Source organism: Adiantum capillus-veneris, chromosome 4 (genome assembly GCF_014529385.1).
Source record: "Adiantum capillus-veneris isolate H3 chromosome 4, ASM1452938v2, whole genome shotgun sequence".
NCBI lineage: Eukaryota > Viridiplantae > Streptophyta > Polypodiopsida > Polypodiales > Pteridaceae > Adiantum > Adiantum capillus-veneris.
In genome coordinates, this window is record NC_140934.1 from 10583022 (window position 1) to 10608381 (window position 25360).

At 42.2% G+C, this 25360-nt stretch overlaps 1 protein-coding gene across 1 annotated transcript; it reads right to left on the reverse strand.

Annotated features, from left to right (window-relative positions):
* Positions 1 to 22584: 22584 nt before the first annotated feature.
* Positions 22585 to 23977, reverse strand: PRPL35 (Ribosomal protein L35). Its single transcript, XM_086510140.1, has 3 exons — positions 23706 to 23977; positions 23374 to 23490; positions 22585 to 22980 (listed from the first exon to the last, which is right to left on the reverse strand). The coding sequence occupies exons 1-3, from the start codon at positions 23904 to 23906 to the stop codon at positions 22909 to 22911; spliced, it is 390 nt and encodes a 129-aa protein (XP_086366266.1). The 5' UTR covers positions 23907 to 23977; the 3' UTR covers positions 22585 to 22908.
* Between the last annotated feature and the right edge of the window lie 1383 nt (positions 23978 to 25360).

Here is a 25360-nt window from a genome sequence, read left to right on the forward strand (position 1 = left end):
TCTCTATAACTATGCTCCGTGACATTGATATTTGTAGTGACATCCTTGTGTCTTAGGTAGATATAGTCGTAACCTCAATCTTGTACCATTTTGAGCTGATGCATAAATGGTCTTCGTAATATGATATTGAAATTGCTGCTCTCATCAAAATTCATAATAGTGAATGTGTGTTCATATGCGATTCCGCAAGAGGTTACTATGATTTGCTCCAAAATGCCAATAGGTCTCTCTAAGTGAAGGGGATAGGGGAGCACCACAGACGGAGAGTGAGAGAGAGAGAAGGAGACACACACACGATGTGGGTGGGGAGACTCAAAGAGTGAGCAGCCCCCTATACACTTATGCTATGTATAAGGTATACAAGTCAGTGGGCACCCAGACTCTGGGCGGCCGGGCAAGGCACAGACGCCTATACCCCAACAACCTCCCACTTAAAGGCGACTGTGCCTTTAAGCAAGGGAACCTAGTCTAAAGACTACAAAAGGTGAGGGAAAACCGCTCTCAACCGATGCCCACTGGCTGGCTGTGATCGTGTACATCCGGTTGTCCTGCTCTCGTGTAAGTCCATACACCACCAGACGTACCGCACACGTACTGCAAGTATGTATGCAATACCTGCATATCTCCCTCGTGCACTATGCCATCATCAGTCAACAAACGACTAACAACCCCAACTGCAAATGCTCCCACTGCAGCTGCGATATCCGGTCTCAAGATTAACATCTCATACATGAGACCACGGAATGCCGATGCAATGCTAGCGGGCCCTGCTAGCTCTACGGAGCATGCATCAACATATATATCCCTGGCAATAGGCATCTCTGACTGACGAGGCGTGTCAGCCACATGCATCTCCTGACTGTCCACAAAAGACGCATCAACCTGTCGTGCAACCTCAGAGCAAACCAGCTGCTCTAGATGTCTGCAGGAAGACATATCCTGCACAACTATATCCCCATGCTCACTGTCGAGCATAGAAAGGAATGACTGCATAATCGTTGACATCTCAGTCTCCTCTACAATCATCCACTGCAAACATGACCACTCAATCTGCTGTGACTCACTAGAGCTCTCATGCTCTAACTCCGTATGCATAGACTCTTGCACAACGTCCTCCTGTCGTGACTCACTAGAGCAAGACCGCTCTACCTGTCTATCCTGCATAGAAGTATCTCGCACAACTGACTCTCTGCTTTGCTCAGTCACTAGCAAAGCATGCATGTCTGACTCTGTCACCTCTCTGTGTGACTGCTCAAGTCGTGCCCCAACTGTGTGCACAACGAGCTCACTACTCTGCACTCCATGCAAAGTATCCTACAACCCATGAGCAAAAGAGACTCGCCTGCTCTCTCGCTGTCTACCTGGCTGCATGATCACAGAGACAACACTGTCTCTCGCGTGATCCACATGCAATGGGTAACCTGTACCACTCCTGGCACCTCTTGCAATCACCAGCGAACCCAAATGCATCACGAAATCTCGCTCTCGTAGCGAAATCTGACATCCACAATCTGTAAGCTGACCAATCGAGATCAAACTCACTGTCAAATCTAGTACATAGCGCACATGTCGTAACAAGTAAGATGCACCACTCGGTAATGACAGTCTCACATCTCCTGCACCTGCTATCGCATGCATCGATCCATCGGTCAAACATACACTGCCAAGCATCCCGCTAGAATAGCTACAAAACCATGCACGATGCGGCGTGACATGAAACATAGCATCTGCGTCTAGCAACCACTGCGAAGGGAGTGCACTATCCACATGTATAGCATCTCGTGCATAGCTCGAGGTAAAAGTGACATCCCCGTCACTAGTATACTCCGACACTACATGTGCCTCAACTGTCAAAGCAACTGAGTCCATGGCATCACTACATGCATCTCTGAGACTGCCATGTCTCCTACGATGTCGCATACGACGAAAACAACGTCATCTAACGTGTCCAGAATGACCACAATACCAACATGTCACCTGTCGGCGTACTCGTGAATGTACATGTCTCACACGAGTCCTTGATGACTCACATCTATCATACATATCATGTAATCTGCGCCAAAGTGCTCTCGAAGTAGTCTCATACATAACAAGAGCATATACAGATTCCGCAAGGTCTCAAGCAAAGAAAGATACACAACTCCTCACTCTTGCGAGAGTGGATACAAAAAACACAAAACTGTGTCCAAACTGACAAAACCTGTCAAAGTGAGAGTAAACACTCAATCACAAACTATGGCGAGAATCTGGGAAAAATCCGACAGAATTTCCCCTGAAAACTGAGCAAAAAACTCAAGTACAATCTCTACCATAAACCATAACACTACTCAATGCCAATGAGTAGAAATGCCAAAATGGCTCCACATTTTCATATACAATGGCAATCCGCACTCAACGTACATCAACGGAGTGACCGCGCATAAGCAAGCGCCAAAAGATTTGCAATCCGGAAACTTATTCAATGCGAAAACAATGCTCTCAAGAGAGCTCACCAGCACTTGAAAGTGCTCGCCAAAATGCATGTATGATGGGCATCAACCATGCGCCATAACCATATGCAAACCATTCGCAAAGACCATGAATCCGAGCACAAAATCACTGCCAAAGTATCCTGTGAAAACCAGTGAAAGAAGCTCCACCTGTGTGCTCCAAAAACCTGCGTCTCTCAAGAGACCACTTCGGTGGTGTGTAAACGCCTCCGTACTTCGTTGCCCAAGTCTATCAAAAAACCCTCAAACCACAAGCTTAACACAAGCTGCAATTGCATCTTCAGCTCAGAATTTATGCACTCAACTTCAAGCATCTCCCGTGCTTCCAAAAGTGCATCAAACCCGCACACAATGCGACAACAGAAAATCTGGAATTTTCTGTATACAGTCAGTCTGAGCTGAATATCAACACAAACGGTGAGGAATTTGCAAAAAGTTTCTTCTGCAAAGTTGTAGACCACGTCAAAACGGATGGGCACGTGGATAGAATTCTCAGATCTGCATTCTACAAGGAGAAAAACGAATCTGAAAACTGTGCTGCTGCGCACACAGTTTTAGGGCAGCACCTTCACTTACACACAATCTTCCACACTCCTTTCTGAGCTTCCACAAGAGCATACATCACTCTCAACAGAGATCACAAGCTCCCATTGCATTCTCACAAAGTCTTCTGCTTTCTTAATCTCTCTACCGTCGAGAGAGAGCGAGCTATCGCCTCGAAGCTCTCAAAGCCGTCGTGCTCTCTGCGGTCACCATAGCTCTGATACCAATTGAAGGGGATCGGGGAGCGCCACTGACTGAGAGTGAGAGAGAGAGAAGGAGACACACACACGATGTGGGTGGAGAGACTCAAAGAGTGATCAGCCCCCTATATACTTATGCTATGTATAAGGTATACAAGTCAGTGGGCACCCAGACTCTGGGCGGCCGGGCAAGGCACAGACGCCTATACCCCAACACTAAGTATCCATCTACTAATTGAAGTTTCATTCTAGTTTTCCTTAGAGCAGGCTTTCCCCATTTTTCCCGCATTGCTTTGGTGGCTATGGCAATTTCGACTCCACTATCCAATATCACTACCAATTTTACTTCTTTGTACTCCATAGGGAAGGCCGTGTTCCCTTATTCTCCTTCACAATAGTCTCCTACCTTGTTCACCGGCACTGGCTCATGTTTAGTTTGTTTCAAGGTTTGGTTATTCAATGTTTTTGGAGAAACAATCGGTGGCAAAATTCCCAACCCTATTTTCTCTAAAAAAAATTTCACCTCTTCCCAAAGATGAGGTCTTATTTGTAGTAACTCAGATAGAGTTAGCGTACAATGGATAGGGGACGACATCAGCTCATGAAGAGTTTTAGTATCCATCATCTTAGGACCAACCTTCCATTGAGATGGTACTTTTTTTACTTTTGATTTGGTTTCATGGTTGCCAATGAATGAAGGTAACGTCTTCAACGACTGAGGTTTGATGTCTTCCGACATTTTCGTACCTGCATCACCATTCAATGATCGGATATCATTTGGGTAGAGCTCATGTTTGAGGTGGATCTCAGTGATAGGAGCTGACTAAAGTGTTGCACTTCCATCTTTTTTGTTTCACATATCCTCGCACAAATCTTGTGGCCATTGTTCTTCCACTTCAGGAATTGGCATAAGCGCTTGTGAATACATTCCATCTGTTGAATTGGCTATTATTCTCGTATCCAAAGGCGTTCCATTTCTCGAATCTTTTTGGTCTTTGTCTTCGATCCCTTGCTCCTTTAACTCTTGAATTTTTTTTGCGGATTAAAACCTCAGTCCTTGGAGCACTTGGAACTGGTGGTTCAATAAGAGCTTGAGCGGCTTGGATGAGCTCCTTGCACATCTTTAACCTCTCTTTTTCATACCCCGGGTGACGGCACGTTAGCCACCTATCCTCCTGAGTTTGGGTGGGATTTAACCTAGATTCATAAGCTTTCAAGATTGCATCCAAGGGTTCAAAGACCTTGTCCACCAAGACAGATCCTCCTGACTGTATTGCTGATGGTTTTGTTACATCGCCCTTTTCCTTAAGGCCTCTTTCCATTCTCAACTGTTCCTCTGTTTGCAGTAATTTGGTTTCCAAAGCCATTTTTTCTTTCTCTCTTTTGGCTTTTATCTTGTCTCATTTTACCTTCTAGGATATTCTAGGGGTTTTAACATACAAATTTTCTATCTTAGTTTGGCTGACTGGGATGCTCCTTGCAGCGTCATATGCTTGGGCTCTCGTTATTGCGTTTATTGGAATGGTTGGTTCTGTTTCTGATCCACTTGAGCTTAGTACAGTTCCGATTTTGTTCACGGTTGCTTTCCCTTTGTTATCAGGGTTTTTTGGACAATATGGAATGAGATGGTCATTTGTACACGCCTCACATTACCCAAAGAGTTTGATACGCTCTCCTTTGTGTGGACAACTTCTTGCCCAACGATCACCGCCGCATTCATAGCATGGTCCTACTCGTGGTGGAGAAGCTTATGGAGCCCCCATCAGTTATCCTATTCTAGGAGGATATCCCCTAGGCTTGTAGTTCTGGGTTGCCATGAACATAAGTATATTTTCATCGACCAAGTAATGGTTTTTTGTTGGTTGTGCTATGTATGATGATTCTACCATACCCTTAGAAGAACCATCCATGGAATTTGTCTCTCCAAAGCATATGCATTTCCATCAGACCCTCTCTCATAGGTATTGTATAAATCTTCTCGGTATGAAACTACCTGGACCATACTCTGATTAGAAGGTGCTTCTATAGGTTGTGAAATCCCTACCATGGCCCTGTTTTCTTGAGGTAAAGGAGGCTGATTCCCCAACACCGGTTGATGTTTATTCTACCCTTGGATCGTGTTATTTTGTCCTACTTAGTATCTTGGAGGGGGTGGTAACTGTTGCCCTCCATGTGGCCCGTATTGTCTTTCTCTAACATAGCTTCTATTATAGAAACATTTGTGGGTCTCATGGTTTGTCACGCGGTACACGCGATACGTTTACTCCTGGCCTCTATTGGAGGTTGCACCACAAAGTTGGATGATCTCCTCCACAAATGTCACATTTTTTGGTGGGCTGTTGTCGTGTGTTTGTGTTCGTCTTATTTCCTTGGTTCATCCTTTTGATCACTTCCTTGATCATTTGATCAACGTCTGGCACAGTTGGGTTTTGTCCACCCAGTTTTATTGTGGATTCACTAGTGGTTGAAGAGGTGCTACTCATCCCTTGGTCTGTGTCCTCCATCACCTCTCCATATGCCTTGCAATTGTCTACCAAATACAACGCCTCTTTCGTGACTTGCTCAAAAGTAACACAGGCCTTTAAGTGTAAGTCTTTTTTGAGGAAGTCATTTTGCAATCCTTCTATGAAAAGGACTGACAATCTCTCATCCTAGGGTAGTTCTCTAGCAAGGCATCTTTCTATGTATTGCTTAAAATGAAGCGAGGCTTCCTTCACCTTTTCCTTCTCCTTTTAACTAGATGCATGGATCTGGGAGACAATATTATGCTTAATTCCTCTCTTTGAGAATTCCTCAGTGAATTCTCGAAGAAGTTGCTCGATACTTGGGAATTTTAAGCTGTTTAAAGGTTGAAACAAGGTCAAGGCCGTTCCTTCTAGAGTCAACCCAAATCCTTCATATTGAGTATGGAAATTGGTTACTTGCTCCGCCCTCAACACTTGTTTAAAGATTGAAACATGAGCATACGGATCTCCCGATCCACTATATTTTTTGGGTACACACTTTGCCACTTGAAACGGTCACATGCGTCTGGACTCCCCTCTTGATGTGGCCTCTCTAGCTTCATATTGTTCCCTCAACACTATAATTGGTATCCTATCCACGTTCATCAAGTTGTTCTGTTCGATCTCGTGTAATAAGTCAGAGGGATTCTAGTTTTGTAAGTCAAATCATGTGCTGCACTGTCCCTTTCTGTGTTCATAAAAGCCCTAGACCCCCTTGACCCCATAGGCCCTGTGTTCGGGAATTGTTGATGTCCAAAAAAATATTCCACTCTCGTTCTTACTGGACTTACATTCCCAGTTTCTGGTCTCGTGTGAGTAGTCATGGTTTTAACTTCTTTTGAATTTACATAGTATTGATGGAGTGGTCCCCCAAAATATGTATATCGCTCTAGCTCCTTACGGTCCATAGGAGAGTATTTTTGGCCACCTAGATACTTCTCTCCTTTGTGTAAGTAAAAACGTATAGTTTTTTGCGGTCGGTCAGTTCTTTGATGCGTGGTTCATCAATAGTTGGTTCTTGAGGTGGCTCTCCTTTGTAAGGCTTTAGTAGGCTCACATGAAAAACATTGTGTATGAGCCAATGGCTAGGGAACTTGAGTTGGTAGGCCATCTCATTGATTGGCCTATTAATTTAGAAGGGACCATAGTACCTTTGCTAACTTAGCATAGTACTTTTGGTGTCCCGTAGGGTTCTTGCCCGTCGTGTGCCTTAATCGAGCCTTGGGAAATTTAAGTAAGACCCAATCATTTTATTTAAAGGTTTGGGCTCTTCTATGCTTATCAGCAGCAGCCTTTTGCCTTTACTGTGAGATAGAGATAGCATCCTTAATCTTTTGAAAAGATTCTTGTAGGTTTCGGCTATACTCATCTGCAGCGAAGATCTTCCAGTGTACTTTAAGTAGCAAGGAGCTTTTTGATCTTCCCTCAATTACCTCGAAAGGTGCTTTTCCCATGGAAGTATGTACAATGTTATTGTAGGCATACTCCACTAAGGGTAAGTACTTCTCCCATTGGGACCTTTGATCTACTTCCGTTACATAGGCTTTTAGTAGATCAAGAATTGTTAGGTTAGCTATTTCACTTTGGCCATCCGTTTGCGGGTGATAGGCCGAAGAGGAGTTTAGCCTTGTCCCTAAATTCTCAAAGAGACCCTTCTAGAAATTAATGGTCATTCTAGGATCTCTATCTAGAACTATGGACATTAGCAAGCCATGGTACTTGAAGATTTGTGAAATGAAGAGGGTTGCCATTTGATGGGCTTTGATAGTCTTTTTGACAGTTATAAAATGGGCTTGTTTATTGAACTTGTCTACTATTGTCCATATTCCCGTATTTCCATGGATAAACTTAGGAAATCCAAAGATAAAATCCATGGATATGCTCTCCCATGGTGAATTAGGGATTGGCAAAGGTTGAAGCAATCCAGGTTTCTTCCCTCTATCAAACTTTGTCTTTTGGCATACCACACATTTAGAAACATACTCTTGTATGTTTGCTTTCATGGTAGGCCAATAGAAATATGTTTCAATCCCTTTTAGGGTAGACTGCATCTCTCTATGCCCCGCATAAGGAGGAGCATGAGATTCATACATTACTTTCTCACGTAGTGAGTTAGTAACGCATAGTCTATTGCCATAAAGAAGATAACCATCTTGTAAAGTAAATGGTTCCTCTTTCTTCCCTAGTGCAAGGGCTGAAATCACAAGCATACTCATCTACCATAGAAGATAGATCATTGTGAGTTGCTATGGAAACCGCATCCACTCTCGGCCGTCTTGAGAGTGCATCAACTACTTGATTATGCTTGCCAGTAATGTGAGCAATATGAAAATGAAATTGCAAAAGGAAATTTGCCCACCTCATTTGTTTGTCGGAGAGCTTGGTCTGCGTCATGAAGTACTTAAGGCTTTGGTGACCCGTTCGTAGAACGAAAGGAGTCCCCAATAAATATTGCTTCCATGAGTCTAAGGCATGTAGAACTGCGAGGAGTTCCTTTTCATATATGCCTAGAGCTTGCTCAACAGGGTCAAGCCTTCGACTTTTATAGGCTATGGCGTGCCCTTCTTGGAGCAAAACAATTCCAAGGCAATCACCACAAGCGTCACATTGGACCTCAAATGGCTTTGAGAGATCCGGTAGTGTAAGCACAGGTTGAGAGATAAGCTTTTCTTTAAGCTTTTCGAAAGCATTGTTCTCCTTGTTAGACCATGTATACCTAACGTTTTTCTTTGTTAGGTCATGTAATGGACCTGCAATTTGTGAAAACTTTTCTATGAAGCATCTATAGTATGCACACATACCTATAAAGCTTCTTAGTTCATGAAGATTCCTTGGTTTAGGCCATCCTTTTATTACCTCTAACTTTGATGGATCCATTTGGATGCCATCTTGAGAGATAATGTGACCTAAATACTGAATCTCTTTTAAGAAAAACTCGTTTTTCTTTCGATTTACATAAAGTTTATTCTCTCTAAAGACTTGAAATATTACCTGGAGGTGTTGCTTGTGTTTGTCTAGTGAATTAGAGTAGATGATGATATCATCAAAGAACACTTCAGTAAAGGTTCGGTGAGACCTGAATAGCTTCTCCATCGAGCGGTTGAATGTGGCTGGTGCATTGGTCAAGCCAAAAGGCATGACAATATATTCGTAAAGAGCAAACATAGTGCAAAATGTGGTGTTTACAATGTCTTGATCAACTATCCTTATTTGATGATAGCCACTTTTTAGGTCAATCCTACTGAAGTAGGTCGATCCTTGTAGCTTATCAAATAGGTCTTCTACCCGTGGAACGGGAAACCTATTCTTGATAGTGATCCTATTTAGTGCTCTATAGTCGACACACATACAATATGTGCTGTCTTTCTTTTGCACTAGTAACACGGGTGAGCAAAATGGAGATGAGCTAGGCCTAACCATGCCCTTCTCAACGCACTTGCTGCATAATCTCCTCTTGTTTGAGCTTGAGAAACTCTATAAGGAGGTTTATTAGGCGGTGAACTTCCTCGAAGAAGTTCAATTGCATGGTCATCATTGCCTCGTTTAGGAGGTAGTTCGCAAGTGACATCGTTAATAAAGACATCTTGAAACCCCTGGAGAAAATTGGATAACTCTAATTCCTTGTGATTGTTTATATTTTTTTTTGCTAAAGCATTAGGTTCATTTTGAGAATCTTTAACAAAAATCATGTACACGAAAATAGATCTCTTTATTGACTTATTGAAAGCTTGCGTATGTACAATGGGTATGGTGTTACCCATTTCCTTAGCATCTATGTACATATCTTTTTCCCTGAACCTAAAGTAAATTCTCCTTTCAGGGAATTTAACATTGGCAGCCATGCGATCAAACCATGGTGCCCCTAGGATTACATCCTCGTGCTTGAGAGGAGAGATAAAGAAGTCCTCTTTGTCCACATAGCATGGAGCCTCAATTTCCCGACTAAGGGAGTGACTGAAGCTTCTTGCCCCTTGAAGCACCATCTGCGGGTAGGACATCTCCCATCTCGTAGTCTTGTATGCCTAGCTTGGTGGCCAACTATGTGGATATGAAATTGTGAGTAGAACAAGGGTCAATGAGAATAAAAGCATCATGTTCTCTTACCTTTCCCCAAGCATGGCATAGAGGAGATCCTTTGTGGTGATTTCCCTCCTATTGGATTTCGACCAAGGTAGCTCTAAGAGGCTCATGGCGGGTGTTCTTTGGGGGACAAGCGCGGGATGCATGCCCTTGCTCGCCGCACTTGAAACAACAGTTATCCTTGCGATAATGCTCAAGCTCTTCACGAGAGAGTTTGTTTTTGCCTTTGTAAACTCCCTTCTCATTAGCTTTGTTGGAATTGCCCTTAGGAGACCTTTGGACATTGTCCTTCCCCTTAAGCTCATTGGAAACCTTGTTTTTCGTGGCTTAGAATTTCTCTTAGGCCCTGTTTAAAAATTGATTTGAGAAGCCACCATAGTATGGTGTATAATCGCCAATATGGTGCGTGGCCTTTGGGAGTTGACATACTCCGCCATTTCTTCAGTTAAGTCTGCACAAAATTGTTGTTTTTGGTCTCCAAAATCCATCTTTTTGAAGGCAGTGGCTTTGAGATGTAAGTCCCAAAACTTGTCTACATATTTATGAATGGATTCGTAGGGAGAGAGTTTCAAGACTCACCGAATAAGTCCCAAAACTTGTCTACATATTTATGAATGGATTCGTAGGGAGAGAGCTTCAAGCTTCACCATTCGGTGAGTCCTTTGTCTTTGGCATTGGTGGCCAAAAACTGCTTCATAATGGAAGCTCTTAAAGCTTTCCACGTTCGTGGAGCTTCACCGTTGACCCGTAGGCTAGACCACCATTGCTTGGTGGACTTTTGAAAGTGCATAGCTACATGGTGTAGCTTAGAGGACTCCGTGAAGCCCGCATTTCCAAACGCCGCATCGAATTGTTGGATAAAGGCCAAGACTTTGTAGCACCAAAGGTGCCATTGTAGGTAAGGAAAGAGATGCTCTTTCCTCCCTCTTTGAACTTCTTGAGCTTGGACGACCTCTTCCACGCGGCATAGGATTTCCTATGGCTTCTTCTTTTTGATGGTTCAAAAGTTGCACCATTGCTTTCTTCAGAAGATGAAGAATTTGAGGAAGATGGAGAAGAGGGTGACCTCTTTCTTGCCTTTTTCTTACCTTGATTCTCTTTGTCTGCACCATCACTTTCATAAGAGGAAGAGGATGAAGAAGAGGGTGACCTCTTTCTCACCTTTTTCTTCTCTCGATTTTTGTCATCCCTCTTTGAAGTATGATGTGGAGAAGTGTGCGATGGTCTTCTCCATTTAGGAGGTGATGGAGAGCGTTTAGCCCGCCGTCTTTGTGGATCCATCTCCGCCAAGGTGGTAGGAGACTCACTTCTTTCTCGTTCCTGATGTGGCCTCTCTAGCTTCATATTATCCCCTCGGCACTATAATTGGTATCCTATCCGCCGTACGTTCATCAAGTTGTTCTATTCGATCTCGTGTAATAGTCGGAGGGATACTAGTTTTGTAAGTCAAATCAGGTGCTGCACTGTCCCTTTGTGTGTTCATAGAAGCCCTAGACCCCCTTGACCCCATAGGCCCTGTCTTCAAGGATTGTTGATGTCCAAAAGAATCTTCCACTCTGGTTCTTACTGAACTTACATTCCCAGTTTCTCATCTCGTGTAAGTAGTCACGGTTTTAACTTCTTTTGAATTTACATCGTATTGGTGGAGTGGTCCCCCAAAATATGTATATCGCTCTAGCTCCTTACGGTTCATAGGAGAGTATTTTTGGCCATGCTTATTTATTATGACCACCTAGATACTTCTCCCCTCTGTGTAAGTAAAAATGTATAGTTTTTACGGTCAGTTAGTTCCTTGATGTGGGGTTCATCATAATAGAGCGTTTGTTCTCCATTATTGAATTTATATAGCCCCACGTAAGTATTAAGTCTCTCTGTCTTGTTAGTGCGTTTGAGCACCATGCTTTGCTTGTCCATTTTGGGTGGTTCATCTGCTAGCTCTTCATTTACCTTCTCCTTGGTGCGAGTCATTCCCCATTTGTCCACAATAAAGGGGTTGTGAACCACTAGGTACATTATTCCCTCTTTGTCAAAAGATCTATCTCCTTCATAATCCACATCTACAAGGTCCTTGACCTCGCTTGGCTTATTTTGCAACTTAAACAGTAGCGGTCCATTCCATCCTTATAGATTTTGGCCTTAAGCACATTTTCAAATTGAAACTTTAAATACAACAATTTTATGTCAGATGCAGGTTCTGAAGGACCTGCCCCCATGGAAGTTACTTCCTTAGGGTTCAACTTGTTGGATTCCTCAGTCATTAGGGTGTATGATCTTTTTGACGAGGTGTTCGAAAAGCTTTCCTCTACCGTATGGCTTCTAAAGGATGTAGTGGTCTTTGATTCATGCTACCTTCAGTTAAGTGATTACTCACTTGGTCTATGATGCTGGGATTCCTATTCTAGTTCCTGATCGCAAATACATGAAGGATTGATAGTGCAAAATCCAAACCGGGTTACCTCATTAGCTGTAACATTTAATGGCCTAGTAACTTGTGTGTAGCGAAAAATAGCATGAACATAGTGAGCATTTCATTAGAATATATTCCTAATGAGAATAACAAGAGTGCTTGGGTGGAGAGTGCAACAAAAAGCATAACACCTAGTTAGATAGCATGAACAATACTTCAAAAGAGAGAGAAATTAAGCTATTGACAACAATTGAGGACCGGATGGAGCGGTCTCTCCTCCAAAAGGCTTTGTATTATAGGTTTCTCCCACCAAGAGAGACATTTTACAATACAATTCTTTGTGTTCTTTCAATACTAGCTAGTGCAATGAAGATGGAAGCTTCAAGCACTAAGAAAAACACTTATAAAACACAACATCAATTCCCTCATGGTCTCAGACCCAAACCTCACACACCTTCGAAGATGGTAAGAGCTAGCGGGGTATGAGAGTAGATTGAGAGGAAGAAGGAGTAGTCTTACGAGAAAGATGTACATCTCATCACATAATCACTCATAATTAGCATAGGATAGCACAGTAATTAGCATGGTAGAGGAGATGAGCATTCATTGAAGCTTGGCTCTTGGTTGGATTTGCATCACAAAGCCAAGAGTTGTTGGTGTAGGCCTCCCTTCTCACAAGCTTGGAGTAGGTGATAAGCTTTCCATGAAAGCTTGAGAGAGAGAGAGAGAGAGAGAGAGAGAGAGAGAGAGAGAGAGAGAGAGAGAGAGAGAGAGTCTTCTTGCTTCACACATGAGCTTGTCTGTCAGTGTGTGAGATAATGACTTGAGAAAATCAGCCCCCTCTCTCTCTCTCGGTCGACCCCTCATGCTATTTCCTCTTGTTGAACACCATTGGACCTCTCCAAGCTTAGCCAATAGGATTTCAAGAGCATAAGTGATAGACTTCTGACATGTGTCTCCCTTTTCCCTTTTGTAAGAGCTTTAGGTAATTAATTAATGTAACTAAACTCTCATTGGACCCCTTTGTCTTCAGGCCAATAGGAATCAAGCAAGCCATTGGGCTGCTGAATGCTCATTTGACCCCTTGGGAGACTGTCCAATAGTCTTCTAGAGAGCTTAATTCTTATTGGTTCTTTTATTAAGTATTTTTAAATTAATTAAACTAGATTTACTCTAGCCTAATTCTCATTGGTCCACCTCCATGGCCATACAATAGGATTTGAGTACATCTTGTCGGCATCTGGGCTAGGGAGCTGACATGTGTCCCTCATTCCCTTTGTGAAAAGGAGGCTTGTGAGTGTGTGTGTGTGTTTCTCTCTCATCCCTACTTGCAAGGCTCGCCCCCTCCTTTGTAGGAGTTGTGAAGAATTTTTTGGTACACACACTAAGCATCCAATTTAACTAAGCTTTGACCATTGGTCACAACCTTTGAATTTTGGAACCTTAGCTTTCTGGAAGCCTTAATGGGATGAACCTGAGGGTCTTTAAAGCCCATTGTTGCACATTGCTCTTTTGCAGATGGCCCCACCTTTGGATCCTTACTGTGGCCGGTCTGCCATCTTAACCAATATTCTAGCTTTTTCTCCCCTGGCACTTCCCCATATTAAATGACCAGTTTAACATGAGAAATCATGTAGGAGAATTACATATTAGTTATTATGACATTAGCTAATTTGAATTTTCCGTTTTGGTCTTACTTGTTGGATCGTATTCTCTAGCACTTACAACCTATGAAAAAATGCTCCATAGCTATGATTTTACAGCCGTTCCTGTTAGTTCGAGCTTTCGATCGACAAAATTTAACTAGGTTTCTCTATACTCCACAATTTTACTCACAACATCAACAATTCAGGTCCAATTTCATTTTTGAAAAAGCCACCAGGTTCCTGGGGACTACCTCTCTATGTGGTCAAAATTCTGCTCTTATGCTGACTCAGAGAAACATGGATCGCAATCCATGTTGGGAGGCCAAACTGACTTTTCGTGGTACCAATAGATTTAGCATGATTAGTAGGTCATTTGGTACTAGAATTTTTGAAAATGGATTATTGGATTTTAGAATCAGGTCAGTTCTATCAATTGCTCAGAATGCTTGACACTTATGGAATTTTGGCTTGAATTTGGAGATCCTAATTTAGTTTTGAAATGATCACTAGAGTCCCTGGGATGTTCCCTAGCTATGGTGCAAGTTTTGTATCAATTTGTATCAGAGGAACATGGATCGCGATCCATGATCCTTGTTGGCAGATTGAACTGAAACTTAGCACATAGCTTTTCTTTGTCTCCCTGATGTCATCTTTAGGGCTTTTGTAGTATTTGGACTTTTTGAGGTCAACCAAAAGTCAATTCTTTGGTCTGTTCCAGTGGTTTTCCCATGGATATGTTTTATGCCCTTTTGGCCCACCTTTTGACCTTTTTTTTATAATAATGGTTTAGGAAAAAGTACTTCAATTCTTATCACTTTTTTACCTGTCAAATGTCAGTTCAAATTTTCCAAATATGGATCGCGATCCATGTTTGGCATGGATTTTGGCACGATCTTTGGTGAGGTTGTGATAAAGGGTGTGATGATGCTCTTCCCGAAATCTTTTTGGATTTGACTCACTTTTTGCAGGCCAAAAGCAAGATTTTGTGTCTGCTTTGCATTTATTTGCAAACTAACTCATCTTTTGGTATTTTGATCATATTTTTACACTTTTTTGTTGTGGACCCTTTGAGAAAAGTTGTTCCCTTAGTTCTCAGAAGTGCACTGATCAATTTTCCTTTATAATTGTCAACCAGATACATGGATCGCGATCCATGTCTGATAGCATTTGGTCATGAATTTTTGTCCTACTAGTTCCCTGCTTTTAGTTGAACCCCATTCTCACCCCTTTTTGAATTTGGACAAATTAAAGTTTAGTTTCCCTAAATTTTCTCAATATTTCACAACTTTGCTCTATTTAACCCAGTTTCTTGATTTGAATGTTCTTTTAGCACTCTATTTTTGACCAAACTCAAGATTCTGATGTCTGAGAGTCAATTCTAAGCAAAGGAGACAATTTCTACTCACTTGGCCTGAAAGGTACATGGATCGTGATCCATGTTGGGCAAGCAAACTGAAAGAAATCTGCACAATTTGTCTCCTGCAAGCTTGTATATTCCCTTTTATCAAGTTTTGTTGAGTTTATTTCAGCTTTGAAGCTCTGACCATCAATTTTACAACTTTTCAGAGTTATGGTCTTTGGCACCAAAATAAGGTTTTGGACAGTTTATACCCTGATTCTTTTGGCCCCAATTGATGGTGGAATTTGTTACTTAACCAACTGAAGTAAATGCACAAACATAAATGAATTTAACAATACAAAAACGACAACAAAGTGTATGGTGAAACAGTCCTTTCCAAGCATAGGAAAATCAAAGAAAAAAAATGCTCTTTTGTACTTCACTCACAACTTTCTTTGCTCATAAGGAGTAGCGCTAGGCTGGTCCTGGACTCCAATCTCTACTAAGCACTGAACCTATGTCTAGCTGCTTTACTGTCTAAGTGTAAACGGAATGGGTGTCAAAATCTTTAGAAAGAAGTTTTCATACAACTAAGTCACTCACCACCTAAGGATCGACTTCCCCGGTAGCGGCGCCAATGTTAGTGGGTCACCGCGAGACGGACGTCTGCAGCATAGTTTTTTATTACTAACACAATGTCAATATGCAAAGAAGTGACTCGGGATGGGGCACAGAGACTTAATGAGATTGTTAATCTCATCAAAGTGAACCTAAAGGACAGTTCATGCTTCTACAAAAGCAAATCACCCACTTTCTAGTGAAAAAATCAGTCTATGTCCAATCTCACAGTTCTAGATCATCACGCCTTTTCGGCATCCAAACGAATTCAAAATGCAACAAAACTTAAGAACATGTAATACAACACCTAAGGGCATATTCCTACCAAGTTCTGCAATCATCTGGGAAGGTACATAAATCATGATCCATCCCAAAATATGTATATAAAACCGACACAGAACTACACAAAAAGTTTCCCCTCAAGCATAGAAACACAATTCCAAGATAAAAACATAAAAAAACAACCATTTAAGACCTCAAATCAATGTATTTAGCTCACAAACAAGATGTCGCAAACCACAATAGAATTGAAAATGATTACACTTAGATTGAAGAGCAAAAGACAAGGAACACAATGTGCTATTCGGAATCGAATTCTGATTACTAGACAAGGAGAAAGATTGATTACAGTTTGTAGCAGCAAGGCAGCTCTCAATCGATGTCCAATTACTTTCCAAGATAATGATAGTGTTTTTTACAAAATTAAGGGTTTTGACTTAAGAGCTTGGGACTCTTTCCCACGGCCATTCGGCCACTTACATGGTTTGTAGGATCAGAAGAATAAGAGGGAATGATAGATTATATTACAATTTGAGAATCCTCATTAGCAGAATTACACTGCTTCTTTTGAAAGAATGATTGAGTACAACAAAGTTTGGTGTATATCCGCCTTTTAAGTGACATTCTGCTGTGTCCACCAAACATAAAGCAAAGCAAGATAGAGAGAGCACTTTAGATATATTATCAACAATTTCATTTTATTGCTAAAAGATCTCCCAGGTACACGATTCCAAATCATGCCGTGGCTTCCACTTTCACACAGTCCTCAAAGAAAGAAAGAGTGACAAAATTGAATCACGCCCAATATATTTACACAACTCTCACTCATGCGAAAAGGCCAGAGAACATCACTTTCTTGGGAGCTCCAGAAGTGCTAACACCGATCGATTACCATGCTATAGGCCAAGTAGAGCATCTACCGCTTGCCCCAGAGCAGAATTTATGGCTACTCCGCAACATTGCTGATGAAGAAGAAGTGCAAACAAGAGCTCCACCAGTGGCGACACAACTAAGGACAAGATTAGTCAATGTCCCCAACCAAGAAAGCACTACTGCAGCAAAGGCTTCAAAAAGTGATAGAGGAAGAAGAAACGGGGGAGGAGGACACTTCTCTCAAAAGGAGAAAGAGATAAAAAGGAAAAGCTAAAGTAGATGATGCAAAACCTACAAAGTGGCCAAGACCTGCAGTAGCAGTAGAGGAACCAACAAAAAAAGCAGCAAGAGTGGAAAGAGAGAAGATGACTTTTAAGCTTGAGAGAGGACTTAAAGGGAACTTTGAGGAGAAATGGAAACCATCTCCTAAGAGGGTCAAAACTCAAACCAAATACCCAATGTACAACGATCCTATGGCTGACTTAGAACATCTCTATCAACAAGAAGAACGTCGACGAGAGCAAGCCAATGCACAAGAAAAAGAGAATACATTGCCTAGAGAGGACTCACCAAGAGAACAAGCAAACACTAATGAAGGGGTTCCACACTTCACTCCTCCAAGAGAGAAACCACAACTAGAGGAGACTATTCCCATTGCTAGCAATGTAGAAATAGAATCCAAACCGCCCACAGAAACTGCCAATGAGCAAGTGGATGAACTAGCCATCCCAATAGAGACTCCAACAGAGACTCCTACTTCATTATCTTTGTCTCTACTAGTGTTCACTACACATTGGATGTAGCTTTGTACATTTAAGGAAAGCTTATGGTGATCTTTCCAATTTGCAACTTGGTTTTACCCATAACGAACATCCCTTCAACAATTGTTGGTACAAATATCGGTTGACTTTGTATACTTCAACAACTTGCTTCCAATACATGAACTTCCTTGATGTGTCGATAGAGTTGAATTAGCAAGTCAACTCTTTGACAAAACCCTATCTTGCTTTGACTGCATGACACACTCTTCCATATCTATCAAGTCTCGATTAGAAGTCCTTTTGCGTAGCACAATACTACCTTCTTTTTAGCTTCTCTTGGATGATCTCCACCTTTTTAAAAATTTAATCCTTATGTTTTTCCTTCTAAATCTCCTTTCTCTATAGCTTTAACTATAATGATCCATGAATTATATATTTTTCGAGGCAAGCATCCATATGAGATTGTTATTGGATCCCATAGAAGTCTCCACTATTGTAAGAAAACTCTACAAATATAAAATATAAAAATTAATTATCTTCTGAATGATAGTGAGATATACAACATAAGTGTATACGATCAAACAAAAGCTACTTACATCCCATTGTGCACGTGATGCAATGTCTCTTTAGAACTCCAATAGGAGATCTTTTAGGCTTTTCATGGTGAATGTATTGAGCCCTCAAATGCTTTAATATGTCAATATAAGACTATCTTGTGAACAAAGCTTAGGCATCTAGATTATCCATTCTAGAGATGTCCACTATCATAGATACCGGTGCATCAACAAGAGTACAAGCCTTTGCACTTAATATGCCTCAAGTGAGTCAAATCTATACTTAGCTCTTCTGTAACCAAAACCCTTGCTTTTTTGTTTAAGTATTTCATCCAATATTCTTAGTTTTTAACATTTACAATCTTCATTTGATTCATTGAAATTGGCACCACATTCTTTGGGTCTTTCATTCTCATCGGCATCAAATATGCACATGATGAAGGATTATTTGCCTTTTTTGAAATTGGCACCACATTCTTTGGGTCCTTCATTCTCATCGGCATGAAATATGCACATGATGAAGGATCATTTGCCTTTTTCATAAATCATTGTAGAGCCAATTGAACCATAGTATCATTCAACAGACTGGATTTTGCATGATCAAAAGCTTCGTGACACTTCACTGCATCCATCTCAAACTCCTTGTATAAACCAAGTGGAAAATATTGCTTACATTGCTTCAAACCCCCTAACTGGGGCTTCTTTTCTATCTTCATTTGGTTTCTCAATGACTCTTGATTCATGGATAATTTTTGGATTAAGGTATTTTATTGATTTTTTTGTTGTTACATCCATGAACCTTGGCATCCACAGTTGCTCTTCCGCCTTTCTTTCGATTATCGTACGGTGTGAAAACTCCCTCTCTCTCATTAGTTGACACAGTCAAGTTCACACTAAATTGTCTTTGCCAATGTGGGAACACCCCTTAAACAAAAGTCAAACATAAACCCCACTACCCACCGCCGGCTCGTTGGCAGCATGCCATCAATCTCAAATCTCTCGTTGCCCACTTGCCTGACCCACAATAGGCGCACTCTGAAGCTCACCCACACACTCATCTCACGAGTCATCACGAACATGTGGCCAACAGATCGCGCCACTCATTTGAATGATTTTCTCGCTCTGCGACTTGCCAGCAAGGAAAAGAGCCTCCATCCAACACCGTGGGGGGTAGGAGGCAAGTTACCCATTCGAGAAAGTAAAAAGGCTTTCAATGCCATGTTTTGATATTCCATATACCCTTGTTAGTCACGCCACTCAAAGGTGATGTCGAGGAATCACCCAAATTTTTACCCAACCCAATGATTGACCGCGACCAAGAAGAACAAACCCTTGTCACCCCTAGACCTCGCTCGATATGCTTTGGGTACTTTGGGACTCACCCAGTTAAAAAAGGTCCCCTGCCCAGCAGATGTCCGATAGGACTGCCATGCCCGAGGTGGGCGTCCGCTCAAAGGAGACATCCTCGTCCGGCCAACCATGGTCACCGAGAGCCTGTTCGGAAGGCTCAATGCTGTATTAGGTCAGACCACACCATACACAACAACTACAAGTGTCGCGAGTGCAAACACCCTCACAGGTGAGCACATTGTAGTACCACGGCATGGCCCTGTAGAGGAATGCTGCAATGGTGTCCCCATAGGCACTTCTCAGCTGAGGTTCATGATAACCAGTTTGGGCTCCATGGGGCGAAGCCCACCAGTCTTGCAATTGCTTTCCAAGGCTCTGTCCAAAGAGGCACCCACACAAATTCTCATACTTCCTCTCAATATAAGGATCAAGGGAGACACATTGGTGTGAGTGCTCCCACATCTTCCAGCTCTCCTGTCTTGCGGTCTCTACAGAAGCACCATTGATGTAGCTCTCGCTCCAAAGCTTTGTCCTCTTACACCAAGTCCACTTCTTCAATTGGTTCCAATTCGGAACATTGTTAACTAGATCTGCCACCCAAGTTTTTAGACCTCTGTATTAGGTAAAAGCTTGTACCCTCTCTGCCCTGTGCAGTAAGCTGGTACTGGGGGAGCACCAACTCCCAATAGAGAGTTATTGCTGCCACAGAACTCAACTTTGCAGCCATACCAATTACCCACCTCATTCCAGTTACTATCACCATCTCTAACGGGCTCAACTTCCTCATGTCATGTAAGCCCATAAGCTCTATCCCCTAAGTCACCATTTTGAAGAAACACGCTTTGAGGGGGCCAACCGTGACCACATTGGGATTGTCTTTTACAACACAGGAAATGCTTATGGACATATAAAGACTTGCTTGCGCTCTCAATTCTGTCCTTAATATCAATTGACAGACCACTCTCTATTAGTATGCCCAAAAATCTGTACTCTGAGGACACTTGAATCTGCTCAAGCCCGATTTGTGTGGTTTAAAGGTAATAAGTTCCTCAAGGTCCCTATTTCTTTATGCCAAACTTCATCCCCCGCTTCTCCACCCAACTATGCAGCCTATCTAAACTAGCCTACAACTCCTCCTTGACTCCATAAAAAGGACTAGATCGCCTGGCAAAAGCAGACCCTGCATCTTCCGGAGGAAGCTTGGAAAAGCCACCCCCCACGTTCGATTTGCTATTTGAACATCCTCACTCAACTTTACTCCAACTTGAAGGAATCCTCACTCAATTTCGCTTCAACCTGCACTTTGATCTTGGAGAATTGGTACAGGGCTTGAAAACAGTTCAAGCAACCGCCTCCAATCCCTGCAGCTTCCATCTTTGAAAAGAGCGCCTCGTGTGGTGCCGTGTCATACACCTTTTCAAAGTCAATGTATGCCGCATACGTCGGTTTTTGGATAACCTTCTGTCGCGCCTTTCAGGCAATCACTTGTGCTACACATTCCTCCTAGCTTAGCAATTCCTTCCCTCGAGATTCAGTTAGATCCTATATATCAACAATGAGGTCAAGAGCTTCAGAGAGATTGGAATAAGGGATATCCCTCTATAGTTAGAAAGATCACCCTTCTTCGGGATATGCACCACTACGAGGTAGATGATGCCTCCAGCAACTTCCCTAATCCCACCAAGTTTGAAGCACTTCCCATATTTGTGCCTTGTTCATTTTAATCCGATCTAATTCCCTTGTCTTTGATAAGGATCTTGCTGAATTCAAGGGGAATGCCGTCGTCTATCCCAGCTGCTTTATGTCGCTTGATCTTGAGAGGATCATTAAAGCCCACCAGCCTCCACCAAAGTCACACAGCATGGTTGTGCCAGTGCTCCGAGTCCTTGCTGTGTCCGGAGGTGTCAGTGACAACGCGAGCATGATCCTTCCAAATGTCCCCAATCTTTTCATCATCCGCCTGCAGGCCCTCTTTCTTTTTCTAATCCCCTCTAGAACACCCTTCATATGTCTCGACTAGGCATACCACTCTTTGCGCCTTGCCAGTTCAAAGTTCTTGAGCATGAATTGCTTGAGAGCTCTCTCTTGCTCCTCTGCCTTTTAGCTCCCGCCACTTTCCAGCACTTTACGATGCCCTATCATCAGAAGAGGAATCACTCTGCTCGCCGAAGAGACTCCCACATTTCCCGTCTCTGGTTGATGGCTCCACGGGCTTTTGGGTCTAGCCTAAAACCTTAGTTAGGCCTCCTGGGGGGCTTTTCGGAGAAAGCACCAACCTCTCGCAGGACTCTTTCCGCTGCCTCCTCAAAACTAGCCTCCTATCGGTCCACCGCCGATTGCATGACTTCCCCATCTTCCGTTGCTTCCAGTAGGGAGTCCCAGAAATTATGATACAGGAAGAATCAAATTGCATCGTAGCTGTGTTGCTTGACGCATTGCTTGAGAGATGCCGGAAGAAACTACATGCTTAACACAAGCAGTAAGTCGAGTGGAACTGAAGGTTCCTATCTGCAAAAGTGGCAACAATGGAAGCTTTCTGCCTCGCGCTCTCTGTTTGAACATGGTGACCCACTGAATCACAGCAGATATTTTAATGGGTTCCACAAATGCTCAAACCAGGTGGGCCTCTATAATTGGTGACAAGTGGATACCTTTGAAACGTTATCAAAAAACCAAGTGAAAGTGGCAAAACATTTGTATCGAAGCTCCATCTCCATTGAAGTAAGCACTCTGGGTAGCTGAGACACTTGGGATACTGTAACAGTTCCACCTAGTAAATTACGAAACTGGATACAAAGAGTACGGAAAGCACCATGGAGACTTATCACACGGGTGTCGCATGCAGACATCCACAAAAACTTACAATTACCGAAGTGACAAAATAGTTCAAGCATTCTTTCAGGGGAGTCTTCAATTTTTACCTCCAACCAGCACAAAAAAATGAACAATCCATGCGAACCCTGTCTTTACATTTCAAAAGAATCTACAACACCATCATACAACATGACAGAACACACGCAAAGATATTTGCTATACCCAGGAATGAGCAAACAAGTAGCCTTTGCACCAGGGAGAAGAAATTGGCTTATAAGTCTTAAGGAGGCCTGCAGCCCAAGCTCCAAAGTATTACACATTGTGGCAAGAGGGAAATTCATGTGCGATACAGAAGTTACAATCTTATCCCCAATGAGGCATCCACTCTCTCTAAGAAGCTCATAGGGAATCACTCACTCTTCTTGGGTGAAGCGGCCTTGCCGTAGAAGACTCATGATTTTGAAACTTTCAAATAGGGAAGAGCACGAGTGATGTTTTGATAATCACACTTCTCTACAAGGGCCTGCACAGTAACAATCAAGCACACCTGTCAACGAGAGTAGTTCACAGTGTCGCAACTAAGTACTTCCAGACCAGACCATAAAATCAATACATATTGCGCAGAGCATGCCTTATAATCCTCAACATCATGCATGAGCACATGTCCAGCTTCCGTTCTAGGATGCAAAAATATGCCCAGGAGATGAGAAGATTGCTTGAAAAGGAGCACCAAATTGGTAATTCAACTGCCTGGCATGCCCTTTCGAACTCATTAACTTGAAAACAAACAGATGCTTTTGCATCAGAGCTTGCTAGTGTCAATGGCAGAAAAATTCACACTTGCATTTGTGTATAGGGAGCACAGAAAAATACACTGTCGCAAATCCTTGAAAAAACTAAAAGAGAAGATGTGTACCATCTTTGACAGACGCTTCCTTCTCTTGGTGTTCTTCTTCCACAACAAATGCTGTTTTCCTGCTCTTCTACACATAATCTTTCCACTGCCAGTAACCCTGAATCGCTTGGCGGAAGCCTGAAATACGCAGGCACCGACTCACAATATGGGCAGAACCAACTCATACAGTCGATCATCTAGCTTTCTGCAGCTTTGATGATTCGATGAACTTGAAAGAGCACACAAATTACCGTGCACACATACAAAGACGACGCATCTCAAGCAATTCTAGTCAGATAAATTCCAAAGGATGAAAAAGAAGTTGCACATGAGTCTCACAACAGGCGATATACCTGGTGCGTCTTCGCCTTGTAGTGCTTTTGTTGGGACACGATGGGAAGTTGAGAACCCTGCGAGGAGGTGGAGAGAGGCCCAGAGATGGCGGGGCGTTGCTGCACTTGCAGAGAGAGGCCTTTGAAACAAGTACTCATCTTAGGAAGAGGAACAGTCACTACAAAAGATGCCGGACGCGACACTGTCGCTGCCATGGCCATGGACCTCTCTTCTGCGATCTATCCGTTTTCACGAGCGAAAGCTGTGATGACTTTAATAGCACCACAAACAAAGAGAGAGAGAGAGAGAGAGAGAGAGAGAGAGAGAGAGAAAAGGGCTCATTTTTCCCAACCAGAGAAAAAAGGCATACTTAAAAGGGAAAATTACCAAAATACCCCTCTAATTTGGGAAATTCCCAAAATACCCCTCAAATTTCAAAAATTCCCAAAATACCCTTGTATCGATTTTGGTTGGAATGTTCAAGATTTTCTAATCTTCATTCGTTTTTGACAATTGAGATCCGTTTTTGAGTGCTCAGCATGTAATTTGTCACCAGTTACCATCGCAAAAAAGGCAATTATGTTTAAAAATAATGAAGCAATTCATCTCCAAAGCCTACGTAACCAACTCAAATTGTAGTTTTAGCATCTTGTACGATAGACAATCACTCTTCTTGTGAAGACCTACAGAAAAATTTATTTTTCGAGAAATTTAGTCTCACAACCAGGGGTATTTTGGGAATTTTGGAAAATTTGAAGGGCATTTTGGGAATTTTTGAAATTTGAGGGGTATTTTGGGAATTTCCTCAAATTAGAGGGGTATTTTGGTAATTTCCCCTACTTAAAATTCTTTCGGTTTTTAAGTACAACCAGACTTAAAACTCGTTAGGGTTTTTAGGTCAAAATTTGAACACTAAAACATGTAAACTCTTACTGGTTTTCTTAAAGGAAAATTCAAAACCTAGCCTGGATTTTGCGATTTTAACCAGTCAATCAACATTCACTCAAAGCAATGGTGCCACGGGTTGGGTTCCCACCTAAAGCAACGAGCTATTCACACACCCAATAGATTCTCTAGCCATCTTCCTCTAACATAGACAAGGAGACTGCAAGGCAGCTATTCCCCCTCTCTCTCTCTCTCTCTCTCTCTCTCTCTCTCTCTCTCTCTCTCTATATATATATATATATATATATATATATATATATATATATATCTATATATATATATATATATGTATAGAATGTGTGTGTGTGTGTGTATGTGTGGACAAGGCACGAGTAGACACTTAAATGTTGCAAGTTTGTGAATGACATGGATATCACCGGACATTCATGTTGTGCACTAACAAAATGAAGGCTACGACAACACTGGCATTGAATTATAGGGGATGCATTACACATTTGTGGCTCCTATGAAGTTGGTTGTTGTATCGTATCTTGTGTCTTGAGTTATCACTTGCTAGTCATTGCACTTCTTTTGTTCCTTCAGTTCGTCTTTGTATACGGAACTTCGATGAAGAAATCCTCTACGAGGTTGGTAAGATTAACCAAGGAAGCTAATAAGTGAGGAGGTATGTAGATTATATCAAAAAAGGGTGAGGTAACTGGAGTACCCAACCTCTCAGAAAAGTCTGACCAACAACAAGAAGTTCAAGGAAAACCACTAGCTCTAACTC